At 72.2% G+C, this 17053-nt stretch overlaps 1 protein-coding gene across 5 annotated transcripts; it reads right to left on the minus strand.

Annotated features, from left to right (window-relative positions):
* Positions 1–1390: 1390 nt before the first annotated feature.
* LOXL4 (lysyl oxidase like 4) lies at positions 1391–16704 on the minus strand. 5 transcript variants are annotated; one of them, XM_073354659.2, is made up of 15 exons: positions 16583–16704; positions 13538–13823; positions 12802–12974; positions 12097–12302; positions 11708–11746; positions 11306–11522; positions 10590–10773; positions 9763–9917; positions 5457–5624; positions 5023–5185; positions 4496–4739; positions 3409–3524; positions 2755–2891; positions 2319–2430; positions 1391–2061 (listed from the first exon to the last, which is right to left on the minus strand). In XM_073354659.2, the coding sequence occupies exons 1-15, from the start codon at positions 16586–16588 to the stop codon at positions 1991–1993; spliced, it is 2277 nt and encodes a 758-aa protein (XP_073210760.1). In that variant the 5' UTR covers positions 16589–16704; the 3' UTR covers positions 1391–1990. The 5 variants fall into 5 exon arrangements, with proteins under 5 accessions (XP_073210760.1, XP_073210755.1, XP_073210756.1 ...); XM_073354654.2 differs by having other exon boundaries at positions 2319–2891; XM_073354655.2 differs by having other exon boundaries at positions 2319–2891; positions 16555–16704.
* Positions 16705–17053: the final 349 nt, after the last annotated feature.

The following is a 17053-nucleotide window of genomic DNA, read 5'->3' on the forward strand; positions in this document are numbered from 1 at the left end:
AGTCACCCATGTTGGGGGCCCCCTTGAGCACCCCCCTGCTGTGGAGCAGGGAGGCCCCCAACCCCCACTGAGCTCTTGGGGCTGCGTCCTTGTTCCCCCAGGCAGCCCCCTGGAGCTGGAGGGGCGCATGAGCAGGGCCCTGGCTGCAGGAAGAGGTGGGGCAGGTGCTGGGGAAAGGGCTTGGGGGAAGGCTGAGTCCCGGGGCGGCAGGTCCCCCAGGCTGCACGGCTACCCCGACGTGTTCCACTGCAGCCCCCAGTGGGGTATCAGTGGGGTGGGAGGGGGCTGGGGCCAGGGCTGCCCCGGGCTGGGTTCTTGAGCCTCCCCTGCCTGCTGCACATCCACACCTGTCCGGTTCCTCAGGCCTGGTGCTTGCACGGCCCCTGGGAGCCCCCTTTAGTGTGTGAGCCCCCCAGGGTCACACACTCACTGGGGTAAGGCCCGGGGCTTCCCCAGCTGCTGGGACCCACCCGCAGTGCCTGCAGCCCCCAAGGCTCACGCCGTGACTCCCCCGCGAGCGGGTCCAGCAGGGAGACGCCCCAAGGGGAGCCAGGCACCCCCAGGTTCCTTGCACTGCAGGGACTCAGCCAGCGGGTGACCGCAGGGGCTAGGAGGGGCTGGAACAGGCATAGCCCGGCCTCGGTTAGCACCGAGAGCAGGAAGTTACAGCCTGGCCCAGCTGGGTCCGGCCCAGAGCCCAGAGCTCGCGGCCCCTCTGTAGTCCCAGCCCAGAAGAGCTTCTCCCTCTGCCTCCAGCAGCCCCAGGGCCAAGTGGGGCAATTTTCCCCGGGCCCCACAGGGGCCCCCACGTGAGTTTTCTGCAGCAATTCGGGGGCGGGGGGGTCTTTCAGTGCCACCAGACACACCCGGAGTGAAGGACCTGCCGCCGCTTCTTCCACTCGGGGTCTTCGGCAAAGTGCCCCGAATACCCAAAGCAGAAGGACCCCCGCTGCCGCCAAAGCCCCTAGGCCCCCTGAATCCTCTGGGCAGTCCTGAGCAGCCCCGCCCTGACACCCCCTAGCCCTTTGCTCTCCAGCTGGGTCAGGCCCAGAGCTCCCATCCCCCCCTTTGAGTCCCCGTCCAGATGCATGGCTCCTGGGCACCTGGCCCTTTGGTCTCCAGCTGGTCGAACCTGGCTGGCTTCCTGCAGAGGGTGGGCCCCTGGGTTGCTAGGTACCACATGGCTGGGCCCTTCTCCCCTAGGCCCGGGCCCCACACAGCTGGGGCACAGTCCCACCTCTAGCCCTGGGTCTCTGCAAAGAGCAAACACTCCCACCCCTGTTAACCAGGCACCACCGCAGGGAAACTGAGGCACGCACGTGCTCTTCACACAAAATAGTATGGACAGTTTCCACTCCATCCCAGCACCCCCTGGATCCAGACACCAGCCTTTGACTTGCACAGAACTTTTATTAGTGACATGCTAGTGCTTGCAGACGTGGTGGTCGGCCCGCGGCCGCTCCTGAGACGAGGGGGCCTGGGCCCCACAGGCACAGGGCTGTGCTGGCCACTGGGGCGGCTGAGGTAGTCGGCCTGGGAGGGGATGCGGAGGAAGGCTCCTGCTGGAGCGTGAGTCGTGGTGCCCGCCCCCGTGGTGGGCGGCTGCTGGCTCCGGCGGTGCCCCCCGGGCATTAGGCGAGCACCAGCCCCATTCGCCCTCCAGCACCAATAAATACCAAGGCTCCCTGAGTGCAGTCGGGGCTGCCCCAGCGCGGGAGGGCCAGGGGGACAACCACCAGGATTTGGGGGGGCAGGCCTGGCGTGCCACCCCAGCACCGGCCCAGGAGAGAAGCTGCCCCCCAGCCCAGAGGGGCCTTGTGGGGGTGCTCTCGGGGGAGCCCCGGGGCTGGCAGGAAGGCCCAAGCAGAGGGAGGCAGTGTCCAGCCCCCCCCCCCCCCGCGGCTGCTGTGCAGGGGGCAGCGCTCAGCCCCACGCTGCCCCCTTTCGGGCTGCTCCCCCGGCGCCAGGGCTCCGCTCCGCCCCACACGCGTCACAGGAGGTTACTGGCCAGGCGCTGCTGCTGCTCCAGCTCTCGGAGGGCCTCGGCGCCGTACTGGTCACCTGGGGAGAGGAGGGGGCGGGTGAGGGGGGCCTGCTCCCCCCTGCCTGGCTGAGCGGGGGAGGGGCACAGGGCCTGTCCCCTGGAGGCCTGGTGCCCCGGTCGCGCCCCCGAGGGGTATGCTGCCAGCTGGGCCAGAGGGGCTCAGCTACCCCGGGCTGGGCCGGCTGCCCCCCCAGCTGCCTCCCCTAGGCCCAGCCGGCCCCGCTCCCCCGCCCCCCTCCCCCCGGGGCCCCGCCCCCCCAGGCGCCCCCCTCACCTGTGTGGCAGCCGTGCAGCCAGGCGCGATGCCCATCGTACCTGCACTGGCAGCGCATCACGTTGTTGGAGAAATCGGACTCGGCCACCTCGTGCTGGGGGTTCACGACCACCTGGGCAGGAGAGGGGAGGGGAGGGAGGAGAGAGGAGGGGCAGGGGGCCCGCGGGGGGGCAAGGCCAGGCACGCAGAGCTGGTGCCCGGGCTGGTGGGAGAGGGACGGGGGCTGGGCAGCCTCACACCGGGGCCCCCGGCCCCTCCCCGGCTGCCCCCAGCCGCAGGCGTCGGGGCTCTGGCCTCTGGCCCAGGCCGGCGGGTTCCCGCCCTGGCCGGCTCCCAGGGCGCAGCCAGGCCCTGAGCGGGCGCTGGGGGGAGGCGCGGCCCGGGGGCGGGCAGCGCGGACAGGCCCCGGCCCCGGCCCCGGGCACGCGGCTCCTACCTGTAAGACGTAGCTGCCGGGCCCCACGTCGCTGATGTCCACCCACTGGCAGTCGATGTCGTGCCGGTAGGTGTCCCAGCACCCCGCGCTCACCCCCTGCTCCCCGAAGTTGGCACACGCAAAGCGCCGCTGCAGCCCTGGGGGAGACGGTGAGGGGACAGGAGGACTCAGGCAGCCCCCCTCCCCCAGTCCCCCCAGCACCCGCTTCCCCCCCACACCCACCACGCAGCGGAGAGCTCTCCCTTCGGGGCTGCTGGCTGTGGGGGGCGCTCCCAGCAGGGGGCGCTGTGGGGGGCAGGGCACTGGCTGTGGGGGGAGCTCCCAGCAGGGGGCGCTGTGGGGGGCAGGGCAGGGTGCTGGCTGTGGGGGGAGCTCCCAGCAGGGGGTGCTGTGGGGGGCAGGGCAGGGTGCTGGCTGTGGGGGGAGCTCCCAGCAGGGGGTGCTGTGGGGGGAGGGGCAGGGTGCTGGGGGGGCACGGCAGGGCGTTGCCTGTGGGGGCAGCTCCCAGCAGGGGGCGCTGTGGGGGGCAGGGCAGAGCAGGGCAGGGCTGGCTGTGGGGGGAGCTCCCAGCAGGGGGCGCTGTGGGGGGCGGGGCGGGGCTGGCCGCGGGGAGCGCTGGGTCTGAGGAGGGGTTCCCGAGAGCCCGGCCCACACCTGGGGGGCAGCTGGTGTCCTCGAGGCAGAAGCTGGCCTTGTGCCCTTCGGCCACCCTGGAGCCGTTGGGCGTCAGCAGGTCGTAGTGGGTGAAAACCTCCATGCTGTGGTAATGCCTGTGGGGGACGAGAGGGGGCAGCTGAGCGCACGGGGGGGGGAGCAGTGCCCCCCCCCAGACATCGGGCCCGGTCTCCCCTGCTTGGTGAGCGGGACGGGGAGGCCGGAGGGTGAAGCCCCTGGGCGTTTCGGGGAAGCCCCCTGTGACGATGTGACTCAGCAGGGAGGGGGGGTGTTCACCTGGGAATGTGCCCTGGGGAGGGGAGACCTGAGAGCCTGTCACCTGAGCCAGGAGGGGGAGGGGGAGGCGACACCTCTGCCCAGGAATGTGGACAAAGGCTGCAGGAGGGAACCTGCTGGGGGGGTTTAGTTTCAGTTTGGGGCTGGGTGGAGGAACACAGGGAACCCCAGGGCTGGGGTCTAAGCTCCCTGCTCCCCCAGAAGGACGTGATTGAGGGGTCCTGGTTGTACCCACAAGCTCTGTTTCTGGACTGTGTTCCTGTTGTCCAATAAACCTTCTGTTTTACTGGCTGGCTGAGAGTCTCAGTGGATCCCTGGAAGAGGGGGGCAGGGCCTGGACTCCCCCACACTCCGTGACATGCCCCTGCAGTGGGCAGAGCCAGACCCCTGGCCGGGGAGGGCAGGAGGGAGCTGCCGGGGGTGGGGGCCAGAGGCCGAGGGCTGGGCCCAGAATTGCAGCTCTGCGTCCACATGAAGCCGTAACGACAGTCCTGGCCCAGATGCTGCCCCTTACACCCGGCGGGGCCGGCCCCACAGAGCCAGCCAGGGGGCAGGGGACAGCCAGCCAGGGGCCACGTGGGGCCTGGGCGTGGGGCTCTGGGGCAGTGGCTCGCTGGGCACGGCCCAGCGTCCTGCTGCTGGCTCTGGTTCCTCTCCTCGTCTGCCAGGGCACCCGGCCAGCAGCCCTAGCTCCGGGTGCTGCTCGCAGCTGCTGCAGTGGGGAGCTGGCATCCCTGGGGGCCCAGGCAGCCCCAGAGCCCGGCTGTGCAGCCCTGCGGGGGGCGCTCACCTGTGGCACTGATGCCAGAGCCAGGCGTGGCGGCCGGTGTGGGGCCGGAAGTCGGCTCGGCCCAGGTTGTGGATCCGGGAGGAGAAGCGCAGCAGACGCCGGTGCCCGTGGGGCCAGCTGGCGTGGTCGGCCGAGCGTGAGAGGCAGCGCTCCTCGTGGGCGCAGGACAGCATGGCGAGCGGCCGCTCCTCCAGGTAGCCCGTCTCCTGCACCAGCTGCGCATCCAGCACCAGGTCCGGGGCGGCTGCAGGATCCGCGGGGTCAGGCTGGCCTGGCTTCCCCTGGGACACGGGGCCGTGCAGGGCCCCCCCGGCCCCGGCAGGTGCAGAGCCGGGGCGTTACCGCCCGGCCCCTGTGGCCCAGCTACAGACACCCGCCCCCGCCGGCGGCCGTGGGCAACCGAGGGCTGGCCCGGCTCGGTGAGATCGAGGGGGCTGACCGCCAAGGAAATCCCCAGTCCCACCCCCGCCCTGGGGACGCGACACCTGCTGCCCCCGCCCACCCAGGCGGGCAGGCCCGTCACTCACTCTCGGTGCAGCTGACCCCGGCAGAGAAGCGCCCACCGCCAGCCGGGCAGTGCACGGGGCCATGGCGCTGGCACTGCTGGATGCTGAGCTCAGAGCCCGTGCAGCGCACGCCGCTCACCACCACCTCGCCCGCCTCCGGGCTGCCCTGCCAGTACCAGGTCTCCTGGGGGGGGGGGGGAGAGACACCCCAGTGCTCAGCGGGGACACAAGGGCCCAGGGCCCCCCATCCCCACCGTTGATGCCCGTGCCCTCCCCATCCTGCCCCTCAATGCCCGTGCCCTCCCCATCCTGCCCCTCGACACCACAGCACCTGGGGTCCTGCCCTGCCCCTCCCCACTCCCCCCCCCACAACGTCCCCTGCCACCAGGGCACAGGGCTCCCCCATGCATCCCCCCCAGCCTGGGCACAGCCCCTCCCCCGGCTCTGGGACTCACCTGGAGGGCGTGGCTGGCGAAGCCCAGCCCCAGCTGTCTGCAGACCACCATGGCCTCGTTCAGCCCCCACCGTTCACCGCACACGGAGCCCCACTTCAGGGTGCCCCCCCCCGGCACCAGCACCTCCACCACACCCTCCTCGGGGCTACGGCCCCCCACCAGGCGCACCTGGGCAGAGCAGGGGTTAGCTGCCAGCTCCTGCCCCAGCCCGGGGAGAGCCACTGGAGGGCTGGAGACCCCCACCCCAGCTGGGGCACCTGGGGGCCCCCACACCGGCTGCCTGCCCCACCCCATGTCTCCCTCCATGTCATTCACCACCTCCTTCAGCCTGTGGCATCCTCCCCATGGTTCCCTGTGCCACCCTCTCGTCCTGCAGTGTCCCCCAGCACCCCCGGCACCCACTCCGCCAGGCCCCTGAGCGTCCCCCAGCACCCCCTCCCCCAGGCCCCTGAGCGTCCCCCAGCACCCCCGGCACCCACTCCCCCAGGCCCCTGAGCGTCCCCCAGCACCCACTCCGCCAGGCCCCTGAGCGTCCCCCAGCACCCACTCCGCCAGGCCCCTGAGCGTCCCCCAGCACCCCCGGCACCCACTCCCCCAGGCCCCTGAGCGTCCCCCAGCACCCCCGGCACCCACTCCCCCAGGCCCCTGAGCGTCCCCCAGCACCCACTCCCCCAGGCCCCTGAGCGTCCCCCAGCACCCCCGGCACCCACTCCGCCAGGCCCCTGAGCGTCCCCCAGCACCCACTCCCCCAGGCCCCTGAGCGTCCCCCAGCACCCCCGGCACCCACTCCGCCAGGCCCCTGAGCGTCCCCCAGCACCCACTCCGCCAGGCCCCTGAGCGTCCCCCAGCACCCACTCCCCCAGGCCCCTGAGCGTCCCCCAGCACCCCCAGCACCCACTCCCCCAGGCCCCTGAGCGTCCCCCAGCACCCACTCCCCCAGGCCCCTGAGCGTCCCCCAGCACCCCCAGCACCCACTCCCCCAGGCCCCTGAGCGTCCCCCAGCACCCCCGGCACCCCCTCCCCCAGGCCCCTGAGCGTCCCCCAGCACCCACTCCCCCAGGCCCCTGAGCGTCCCCCAGCACCCACTCCCCCAGGCCCCTGAGCGTCCCCCAGCACCCCCGGCACCCACTCCCCCAGGCCCCTGAGCGTCCCCCAGCACCCCCGGCACCCACTCCCCCAGGCCCCTGAGCGTCCCCCAGCACCCACTCCCCCAGGCCCCTGAGCGTCCCCCAGCACCCCCGGCACCCACTCCCCCAGGCCCCTGAGCGTCCCCCAGCACCCACTCCCCCAGGCCCCTGAGCGTCCCCCAGCACCCACTCCCCCAGGCCCCTGAGCGTCCCCCAGCACCCCCAGCACCCACTCCCCCAGAAGTGCCCCACGGCACCCACTCCCCAAGACCTCCCAGCACCCCCCAGTGCCCACTCCCCCAGGCCCCTGAGCGTCCCCCAGCACCCACTCCCCCAGGCCCCTGAGCGTCCCCCAGCACCCACTCCCCCAGAAGTGCCCCACGGCACCCACTCCCCAAGACCTCCCAGCACCCCCAGCACCCCCTCCCCCAGGCCCCTGAGCGTCCCCCAGCACCCACTCCCCCAGGCCCCTGAGCGTCCCCCAGCACCCACTCCCCCAGAAGTGCCCCACGGCACCCACTCCCCAAGACCTCCCAGCACCCCCAGCACCCCCTCCCCCAGGCCCCTGAGCGTCCCCCAGCACCCACTCCCCCAGGCCCCTGAGCGTCCCCCAGCACCCACTCCCCCAGAAGTGCCCCACGGCACCCACTCCCCAAGACCTCCCAGCACCCCCCAGTGCCCACTCCCCCAGGACCCTGAGTGCCCCACAGCACCCCCGGCACCCACTCCCCCAGAAGTGCCCCACGGCACCCACTCCCCAAGATCTCCCAGCACCCCCCAGTGCCCACTCCCCCAGGCCCCTGAGCGTCCCCCAGCACCCCCGGCACCCACTCCCCCAGGCCCCTGAGCGTCCCCCAGCACCCACTCCCCCAGAAGTGCCCCACGGCACCCACTCCCCAAGATCTCCCAGCACCCCCCAGTGCCCACTCCCCCAGGCCCCTGAGTGCCCCCAGCACCCCCCAGCACCCACTCCCCCAGAAGTGCCCCACGGCACTCACTCCCCAAGATCTCCCAGCACCCCCCAGTGCCCACTCCCCCAGGCCCCTGAGCGCCCCACAGCACCCACTCCCCCAGAAGTGCCCCACGGCACCCACCCCCCCAAGATCTCCCAGCACCCCCCAGTGCCCACTCCCCCAGGCCCCTGAGCGCCCCACAGCACCCACTCCCCCAGAAGTGCCCCACGGCACCCACCCCCCCAAGATCTCCCAGCACCCCCCAGTGCCCACTCCCCCAGGCCCCTGAGCGTCCCCCAGCACCCACTCCCCCAGAAGTGCCCCACGGCACCCACTCCCCAAGACCTCCCAGCACCCCCCAGTGCCCACTCCCCCAGGCCCCTGAGCGTCCCCCAGCACCCACTCCCCCAGGCCCCTGAGCGTCCCCCAGCACCCACTCCCCCAGAAGTGCCCCACGGCACCCACTCCCCAAGACCTCCCAGCACCCCCAGCACCCACTCCCCCAGGCCCCTGAGCGTCCCCCAGCACCCCCAGCACCCACTCCCCCAGAAGTGCCCCACGGCACCCACTCCCCAAGACCTCCCAGCACCCCCCAGTGCCCACTCCCCCAGGCCCCTGAGCGTCCCCCAGCACCCCCGGCACCCACTCCCCCAGAAGTGCCCCACGGCACTCACTCCCCAAGACCTCCCAGCACCCCCCAGTGCCCACTCCCCCAGGCCCCTGAGCGTCCCCCAGCACCCCCGGCACCCACTCCCCCAGAAGTGCCCCACGGCACCCACTCCCCAAGACCTCCCAGCACCCCCCAGTGCCCACTCCCCCAGGCCCCTGAGCGTCCCCCAGCACCCCCGGCACCCACTCCCCCAGAAGTGCCCCACGGCACCCACTCCCCAAGACCTCCCAGCACCCCCAGCACCCACTCCCCCAGAAGTGCCCCACGGCACCCACTCCCCAAGACCTCCCAGCACCCCCCAGTGCCCACTCCCCCAGGCCCCTGAGCGTCCCCCAGCACCCCCGGCACCCACTCCCCCAGAAGTGCCCCACGGCACCCACTCCCCAAGATCTCCCAGCACCCCCCAGTGCCCACTCCCCCAGGCCCCTGAGCGTCCCCCAGCACCCCCGGCACCCACTCCCCCAGAAGTGCCCCACGGCACCCACTCCCCAAGACCTCCCAGCACCCCCCAGTGCCCACTCCCCCAGGCCCCTGAGCGTCCCCCAGCACCCACTCCCCCAGGCCCCTGAGCGTCCCCCAGCACCCACTCCCCCAGAAGTGCCCCACGGCACCCACTCCCCAAGACCTCCCAGCACCCCCAGCACCCACTCCCCCAGGCCCCTGAGCGTCCCCCAGCACCCCCAGCACCCACTCCCCCAGAAGTGCCCCACGGCACCCACTCCCCAAGACCTCCCAGCACCCCCCAGTGCCCACTCCCCCAGGCCCCTGAGCGTCCCCCAGCACCCACTCCCCCAGAAGTGCCCCACGGCACTCACTCCCCAAGACCTCCCAGCACCCCCCAGTGCCCACTCCCCCAGGCCCCTGAGCGTCCCCCAGCACCCCCAGCACCCACTCCCCCAGAAGTGCCCCACGGCACCCACTCCCCAAGACCTCCCAGCACCCCCAGCACCCACTCCCCCAGAAGTGCCCCACGGCACCCACTCCCCAAGACCTCCCAGCACCCCCCAGTGCCCACTCCCCCAGGCCCCTGAGCGTCCCCCAGCACCCCCGGCACCCACTCCCCCAGAAGTGCCCCACGGCACCCACTCCCCAAGATCTCCCAGCACCCCCCAGTGCCCACTCCCCCAGGCCCCTGAGCGTCCCCCAGCACCCCCTCCCCCAGAAGTGCCCCACGGCACCCACTCCCCAAGACCTCCCAGCACCCCCCAGTGCCCACTCCCCCAGGCCCCTGAGCGCCCCACAGCACCCACTCCCCCAGAAGTGCCCCACGGCACCCACCCCCCAAGATCTCCCAGCACCCCCCAGTGCCCACTCCCCCAGGCCCCTGAGCGCCCCACAGCACCCACTCCCCCAGAAGTGCCCCACGGCACTCACCCCCCAAGATCTCCCAGCACCCCCCAGTGCCCACTCCCCCAGGCCTCCCTGCCCCACTGTACCCCATGGCACCTACCCCACCCCAGGCTACCCGCTTCTAGATGGTGCCACAAGGCCCCCTCCCTAGCTATGCGCCCCACCCCCCAGCCTGACTGACAGCCCCCCGGGGCCGCGGGGCTCACCTGGCTCTGGTAGTCCATGCGGGGCACGTTGCACCGGACGGCAGCATCGGCCTCATGCCGGCAGCCGCTCTGCGCTGCCTCCTGGAAGCGGCACTCGTGGAGGGAGCGCTCGGAGCCCGTGCACTGCACCTCGGTCATGTGGATGGGGCCCAGGCCTGGAGCCAGAGCCCAGCGTCAGCCTGACTCACCCCTGGGGCCTGCAGGGACCCCATCCCCGCCCCCAGGCTGCTCCGGTGCCGCCCAAGGGGCTCCCTGCACAGGGCAGCTCCCGCCTCCCTCGGGAGGGTGGGAGGCCAGAATGGCCCCTTAGACCCTCCAGCCTGGCCTCCTGCAGAGCACAGGCCAGAGCCCCGCAGCCCCAGACAGGCCTCAGGGGCTGAGCCATGGAGAGCTGGGGAATCCCCGCTCCCCGGGAGCTTGTCCTGGGGCTCCCCAGCCGCCCGGCACGTTGGGGACTGGACCGGGCCTGGCTGCCGGTCCCTGGTGTGCCCGGCTCCCCAAGGCCTCACGCCGGGATCCGGCCGCTCTCCCTCCCAGACGCTGCCCAGCCCGAAGCTCCAGGCTCTCCCTGCCGGTTCTGCTCCATCCCAGGGCCCTTTGCCACTGGGGAGCCCAGACCTGGACACCCCAAAACCCTTTGCAGAGGGACCCCCCATGCCACCCCAGAGCTCACCCTCAGTGGCTCGTCCGCTACACCCCCATAACTGCTCCTGGGACACAGGCACATGGGAGCGGGGCCCCAGCACCCCAGCACGGCACCCGGGGTCCGGCCCCCCAGGTCTCCATCACCGCGGCTCCCCACGCGCTGGCTCCTTCCAGCCGCTCACCCTGGCCCAGCTGGGCCCCTGCCAGGGCCTGCCTGGCCGTCCCGTAGCCCAGCTGCCGACACACCACGCTGGCTGCGAGCAGGTTCCACTTTTCGTCGCACACGGTGCCCCAGTGGCCACGGTGCAGCACCTCCACCCGGCCCTCGCCCACCTGGGCGCCAGCCCGGAGACGCACCTGGGGCCCCTGCGAGAGCGGGGGGGGGGGATTAGGAGGGGCCAAATGTGTTCGTGCACCCCCCCGGGAATGGCTGGGGTAGAGAGCTGGGGTCCGGCCTGTAGCCAGGGCCCCCCACAGCCAGCTCCTGCCCTGCTCCCCACAGCGCCCCCTGCTGGTACAGGCTGGGACTGGAGCAGCCGGGAGCCCCCACCCCACCCAACACCCTGCCCCCTGTGTCCCCCCAGCACCCCCGGCTGGGACAGGACAGGGCTGGAGTAGCGGGAGCGCCCCCTACAGCCAGCTCCTGCCCTGCCCCCCACAGCGCCCCCTGCTGGGACAAGAGCAGCCAGGAGTCCCCCCACCCCCCAGCCGGCGTGTGGCCTCGCTCCCCCTCCGGAACCGTTGCTCGGTTTGTGCTGCTGACGTCAGTCCCAAGAGGAACCGTTTTCCCACCCCCGGCCCACGCCGTGCTGTGGCCCATTCCCTCGGGGCCGGGGTCTCTCATGGGGTCTCCCCCCATGTCCCCCAGACCCGGGGCCGTGGCTCTGGTAGGGCTCACCTCTGCGCGCCGGCCCTGGCGGAACGGCCTGGCCTTGGCTTTCTGGAACTCGGCGCCCGGGACGCAGCTGACGACGGCGTGCATGCCGCGGGGGCAGGCGGGCTGGAGCCGGCTGGCAGGGGACGCCTGCACCGGGCAGTGGGACAGGTGGTGCTCCGTGCCCAGGCAGCTGACCCGGTGGATCCAGAACGCGTTCTTCCGGCTCAGGGTCCTCAGGCTGCAAACCAGGGGGGTCAGGTCAGCCCACGCTAGGTCCTGCCCGGCTGGCGCTAACAGCGCCCGGCTCTAGGGGCACCCCTAGCGAGGTGCAGCCGCCCCATGGGACGGGCGCACCCCGTGGGAAGCCTGGCACCCGGCGGGTCAGCCCCGGACGGGAGCGCTCAGGCAGGGACGAGTCCGTACCTCGACTTGGGATCCTTCAACTGCAGGTTCCAGAGCTTCCTGCAGGGTTCAAAAGGGCTGGTCAGCAGGGCCGTGGGCAGCCCCCACAGGGGTCGCCGTGCCCTCCGCCCCCCACCCCTGCGCCCCCCCAGGGGTCTGCATGTCTTCCGCCTCATCCTTGGATCCAGGACTTCACACCCCAGGGAGCCTGTGACCCACCCCTCGCACCAATGCACATGCGTGTGCAACACTCAACCTTCTGTGACCTTGGACCCCTCCCGTGCCATCTCGTCGAAGCACCTCAGACCATTGCGAGGGGACCTGCCCGGACACCCCCCAGCCAGCCACGCGACCCTGACCGCAGGACCCCCCCGCCCCGCTCTGCACCCGCCCGCGGCGCCCGGCGCTACCTGTAGAAGCCGGTGTTGAGCCGCTTCTCCCGGGGGAAACCCAGCATCCCGCACACCACGCGGCTGCTGTTCCTGGTCCAGCCGGCGTCGCACACCTGCCTCCAGCGCCCCTCGTGCTTCACCTCCACCACGCCCTCGGTGATGGGCATGCTCAGCTTAGCCCAGGCCAGGACGGGCTTGAGCCGCACCTCCTCCAGCTTCGTTCCCTGCCCCAGGCCAGATGCCGGGTGAGATGGGCCCGGGAAACATGGGCAGCCCCTGGGGCACTCGGGACTGGGGGAAGCTGGGCAGGGCAGCGCATGGAGGGGTGGCGGGAGGATGCCCAGGGCTGCGGGTCGGGAGCAAGGGGCACCAGCAGAGCTGTGGGGGAAGGCCTGGGGAGGGATAGGAGGGAGCCGGGAGGGGGAGCTGAAGGCCGGAGTCACAGCAGGGATCTGCCCCCATGGGCCTGGGCTGTCCTCCCCCAGCACTCCTGCTTTGCACCCCCGGGCCGTGGCTCCTGGGGGAGGGGCTCGGGCCTGTTACATGGGTCAGACTAGCTGAAGCTCCTGGCCCGGCAAACCAGGGATCCCCTGGCCCTGCGCTGCGGAGCGAAGGCCCTTCCCTGCTGGCTGTTCCACTAGGGCAGGGCGACCGGCAGCAGGAGCCCCAGGTGGGAAGCGCCCCAGCCAGCCCCAGGACCCCGTGAGCCCGGTCCCCGCTCACCTGCAGGCCGGCGCCTGGGCCCGGGGCAGGGGCACCAGGCGGGTGCCGGCCCGAGCACACGACGCCGGCGTCCTCTCCGTGGTGGCAGTCACTCACGCCCCAGCCGTTGGAGTTGCACTCGGCCAGGGAGCCCTCGGTGCCGGCACACTGCACGTTGTCCAGCCAGACAGGGCCTGACGCAGCAGGGGCGGGTCAGTGACAGGCCCAGGCCAGGAGCTCTGGCACCCCCAGGGCCTGGAAGGGGCCTGGGCTGGGACACCCCCCTCCCTCCATGGGCTCAGCAACAGGGCCCCATGCCAGCAGCCCCCGCTCCCAAAAGCATCGGGGTGGGGCTGCAGGGGGCTCACTGACCATGGGGTACCAAATGGGATGCCCCAAATTACTAGCAGACACCCCACCCCCTGGGAGAGCTCAGGGGCTGTGCTTCTGACTACATCACCACCACTCCCCCCCGGCTCCCACAGCACCCCCTGCTGGGAGTAGCCAGCACCTCCCCCCACAACCAATGCCCTGCCCCCACAGCACCCCCTGCTGGGACAGGCCAGGGCTGGAGTCGCTGGGAGCTGCCCCACAGCCAGCACTAGGCCTTGGGGAGGGGAGAGTTCTGCAGCTGGGGGGCTCTCATCCCCATATCTCCACCCACAGGAGCCCGCACTCCATTCTGGGGTAGCATGGCTGGGGGTATGCCTGGGAGCCATGCCCCGGCTGCCCTGTGAGCAGGGGGGCGCAGCCTTACCTTCCCCTCGGCCATACTTGGCGCTGTGGGCCCATGTCACGGCCGACTCAAAGCCCAGCTCCCTGCAGGCCACACTGGCCACGTGGATGTCGAAGTCGTCGTCACACACGGTCCCCCACTGCCCATCGTACAGCACCTCCAGCCGCCCCTCGCCTGCCTGGCTCCTGGCCCCCACCAGCCGCACCTGAACCTGGGGGGGCTGCTGCCAGCTGGGGGTCGCCAGGCACAGCAGGAGCAGGGTGGGGATGGGTCCAGCCAGCATCACTGATCCTCCCCAGACAGACTCCTAGAAACAGCGTGGCATGGCAGGGGTCCGGGCCTGGCAGGGGTCCCCAGGGGCGCCCCATCCCACTGATTCCAGGGGGACAGACTGGCTCGGGGGCAGGGTTTGGGATGGGGCCTTTCCCCTCTAGGGGTGTGGCTGCGAGTCTCGCCCTGCTCCCCAGGGGCCGTGGACACACGCAGCCCCCGGGTGCCAGAGAGCAGGGCTGGTCCCACCTCACCCTGCAACCGTCACAGCCGGACACCCACCCCGAGCTGGCTGGACCCCACTCGCGGGCAGGGACCCCACGAGCGTGAAGCCCTGGAGGACCGGGGGAGCGAGGGTCCCAAAAATCAACAGCCCAGGTAGCTGCTGGCAAAGATCCAAGGAGCGGCCGATGGGAGCCGGCGCTGCCCATGCCCAGCCCAGCGCGACCCAGCTCAGACCCCCGCAGGTGTCTCGCCGTCTCCCCCAGAGCCCGCTGCCCAGTCGCTGGGGGGCTGCCTGGCCCAGCACCGACACCTCCCCCACCGTAACCAGCGATAAGGTGACAGGGCTGCTGCCCCCCGAACTGCTCCCGGCGCCCCCAGGCAGAGCCCTTGCCACTCCCAGCCTGACCCCCCCACGCGTCCTGTGCCCCCCACAACCTCCTGCCTACAAATCCCCCACATCCTCCCACCCGCCCTGTGCCCCCTTGGCCCCCACATCCCCCCGCCTGCCCCCCATATCCCCCTACCGGGTGTCCCCCCAACAGCCCCACATCCTGTACCTGCGACCCCCCAAGGCTCCCACATCCCCCCACCCTGTGCCCCCCAACAGCCCCACATCCCCCGTGTGCCCCCAATGCCCCCCACCCTGTGCCCCCCAACAGCCCCACATCCCCCGTGTGCCCCCAATGCCCCCCACCCTGTGCCCCCAATGCCCCCCAACAGCCCCCCATCCACCCTGTGCCCTCCAACAGCCCCTGTGCACAGCGCCCGGCACCAGGGCCCCGATCCCGCCGCTCCCCGCCACTCACCGCGCGGGCCGGGCCGGGCCAGGCAGGACCGAGGGGACTGACGAGCTGCTGGGGCCCGGCCCGCCCGGCCTTTTATCCCGGCAGCCGCCCTGGCCCCGCTCCGGGCAGCCCCCGCCTGAGCCCGGCCCCGGGGAGGCTCCGCGCCAGCAGGTTCCGCACCGGCGGGCGCAGAGCCAGCGGGTCCCCGCGCCCCACCCCCGAGCCGCGCCTGCCCCCCGCCGGGCCCCCCGGCGCCCCTGGTCCCCACCTGCCCCCCCGCCGGGCCCCCGCCTGCCTCCCGATGCGCTGGGGCCCCCCGACCCCCGCCTGTCCCCCCATCGGGCCGCCTGCCCCCCGCCGGGCCCCCGCCGGGCCCCCCGGCGCCCCTGGTCCCCACCTGCCCCCCCGCCGGGCCCCCGCCTGCCTCCCGATGCGCTGGGGCCCCCCGACCCCCGCCTGTCCCCCCATCGGGCCGCCTGCCCCCCGCCGGGCCCCCGCCTGCCCCCTGATTCCCGGCGCCCCTGGTCTCCACCTGCCCCCCCGCCTGCCCCCCGACCCCCGCCTGTCCCCCCATCGGGTCGCCTGCCCCTCGCCGGGCCCCCGCCTGCCTCCCGATGCGCTGGGGGCCCCCCGACCCCCACCTGTCCCCCCATCTGGCCCCTTGCCCCCTGCTGGGCCCCCTGCCGGGCCTCCCCAGCCCCCACCTGGTCCCTGACCTTGCCGGGATGCCCTGGGCTGGGACCCCGCCTGCCCCCCAGCTAGTGTGACCAGAGAGCAAATGTGAAAAATCGGGAAGGGAGTGGGGGGTAATAGGAGCCTATATAAGAAAAAGACTCAAAAATCGGGACATCTGGTCACCCTACCCCCAGCCACCCACCTGCCCACTGAACAGGACTCCCTCCTCAAAACCTCCTGCCTGGGCTGAACCCCCAGCCCCCTACCTGGGCCGAGCTCCTGGGCCTCCCGGCTGGGAGTTCATGGGCACGCCCAGAAAGGAGCAATTTGCCGAAGTTAGAAACCCTCTGGGCCCGAATGAGCCACCCGCCAGGGGCCCGGTGCCCGGAGCCAGCCCCGCTGGGAGAGCCCCATGTCACGCAGCCGGCTCTGGGCTCTCCTCACTGACCCGGGGGCCAGACTGGTCACTGGCTGGCATTGGCATCCGGGACCCCTGCCAGCCCTGCTCTGAGCAACCGAGACAGGGGGTGACCCGACCCCTACCAGGGTGGGGGTGGGCAGGGCTCTCGCCCCAGGCCACCTTTGTGCTGTTACTCTGGCCCTGCCAAGGCCCCTCAGCCCCGACCCGCAGCCCCCTGCTGTCCCAGCCATGGGGTCCCCCCGCTCTGCCCTGCCAGGGCCCCTCAGCCCCGACCCGCAGCCCCCTGCTGTCCCAGCCATGGGGTCCCCCCGCTCTGCCCTGCCAGGGCCCCTCAGCCCCAACCCGCAGCCCCCTGCTGTCCCAGCCATGGGGTCCCCCCGCTCTGCCCTGTCAGGGCCCCTCAGCCCCGACCCGCAGCCCCCTGCTGTCCCAGCCATGGGGTCCCCCCGCTCTGCCCTGTCAGGGCCCCTCAGCCCCGACCCGCAGCCCCCTGCTGTCCCAGCCATGGGGTCCCCCCGCTCTGCCCTGCCAGGGCCCCTCAGCCCCGACCCGCAGCCCCCTGCTGTCCCAGCCCTGAGGTCCCCACAATTCTGCCGGTGCCGCTCAAGCCCGACCCACAGCCCCCTGCTACCCCCAGCCTGGGTCTCCTCTGACTGCTGTACCCCTGAATCTGTCCCCAGCGGCTCTCACTGCCATAGCAGGTGTTGGGATGGCATCTCTGGTGCCCAAGGGCCGCTGCTTGAGCCGCCCCCCCGGAGCTGCGGTGCCCACGCGCTGGGACGCGGATAAACAGGAAGCTGCGTTCCCCCAGCTGTCCCTTGCAGGGATGTGCCAGTGGCCACGGGCTGTTTATTTGGCGTTTAAGGAGCAGGTTCCTGTCGGGAGGAGCCAGGAACCACAGGGCCTGGAATAGCCCGTGAGCTCATCACCACATCCGCGGGGGGGCGGGGGCAGCGGCCCAGGGTGCCCACTGACTCCCAGCAGAGAGGAAAGACCTGCAAAGCCTCCTGCACAGTATGCGCAGTGCCTGGGGCTCCCAGGGCTCTCCACACTGCCCCTGCCCAGGGAACCACTGGCCTCGGTCCCCACTGCATGGGGTCCCCCGCCGGGGCCATGGCACTGGATGTACACAGCCTCCAGCCAGCCCCAGAGCGTTACCTG

This window comes from Lepidochelys kempii, chromosome 7, assembly GCF_965140285.1.
Source record: "Lepidochelys kempii isolate rLepKem1 chromosome 7, rLepKem1.hap1, whole genome shotgun sequence".
NCBI lineage: Eukaryota > Metazoa > Chordata > Testudines > Cheloniidae > Lepidochelys > Lepidochelys kempii.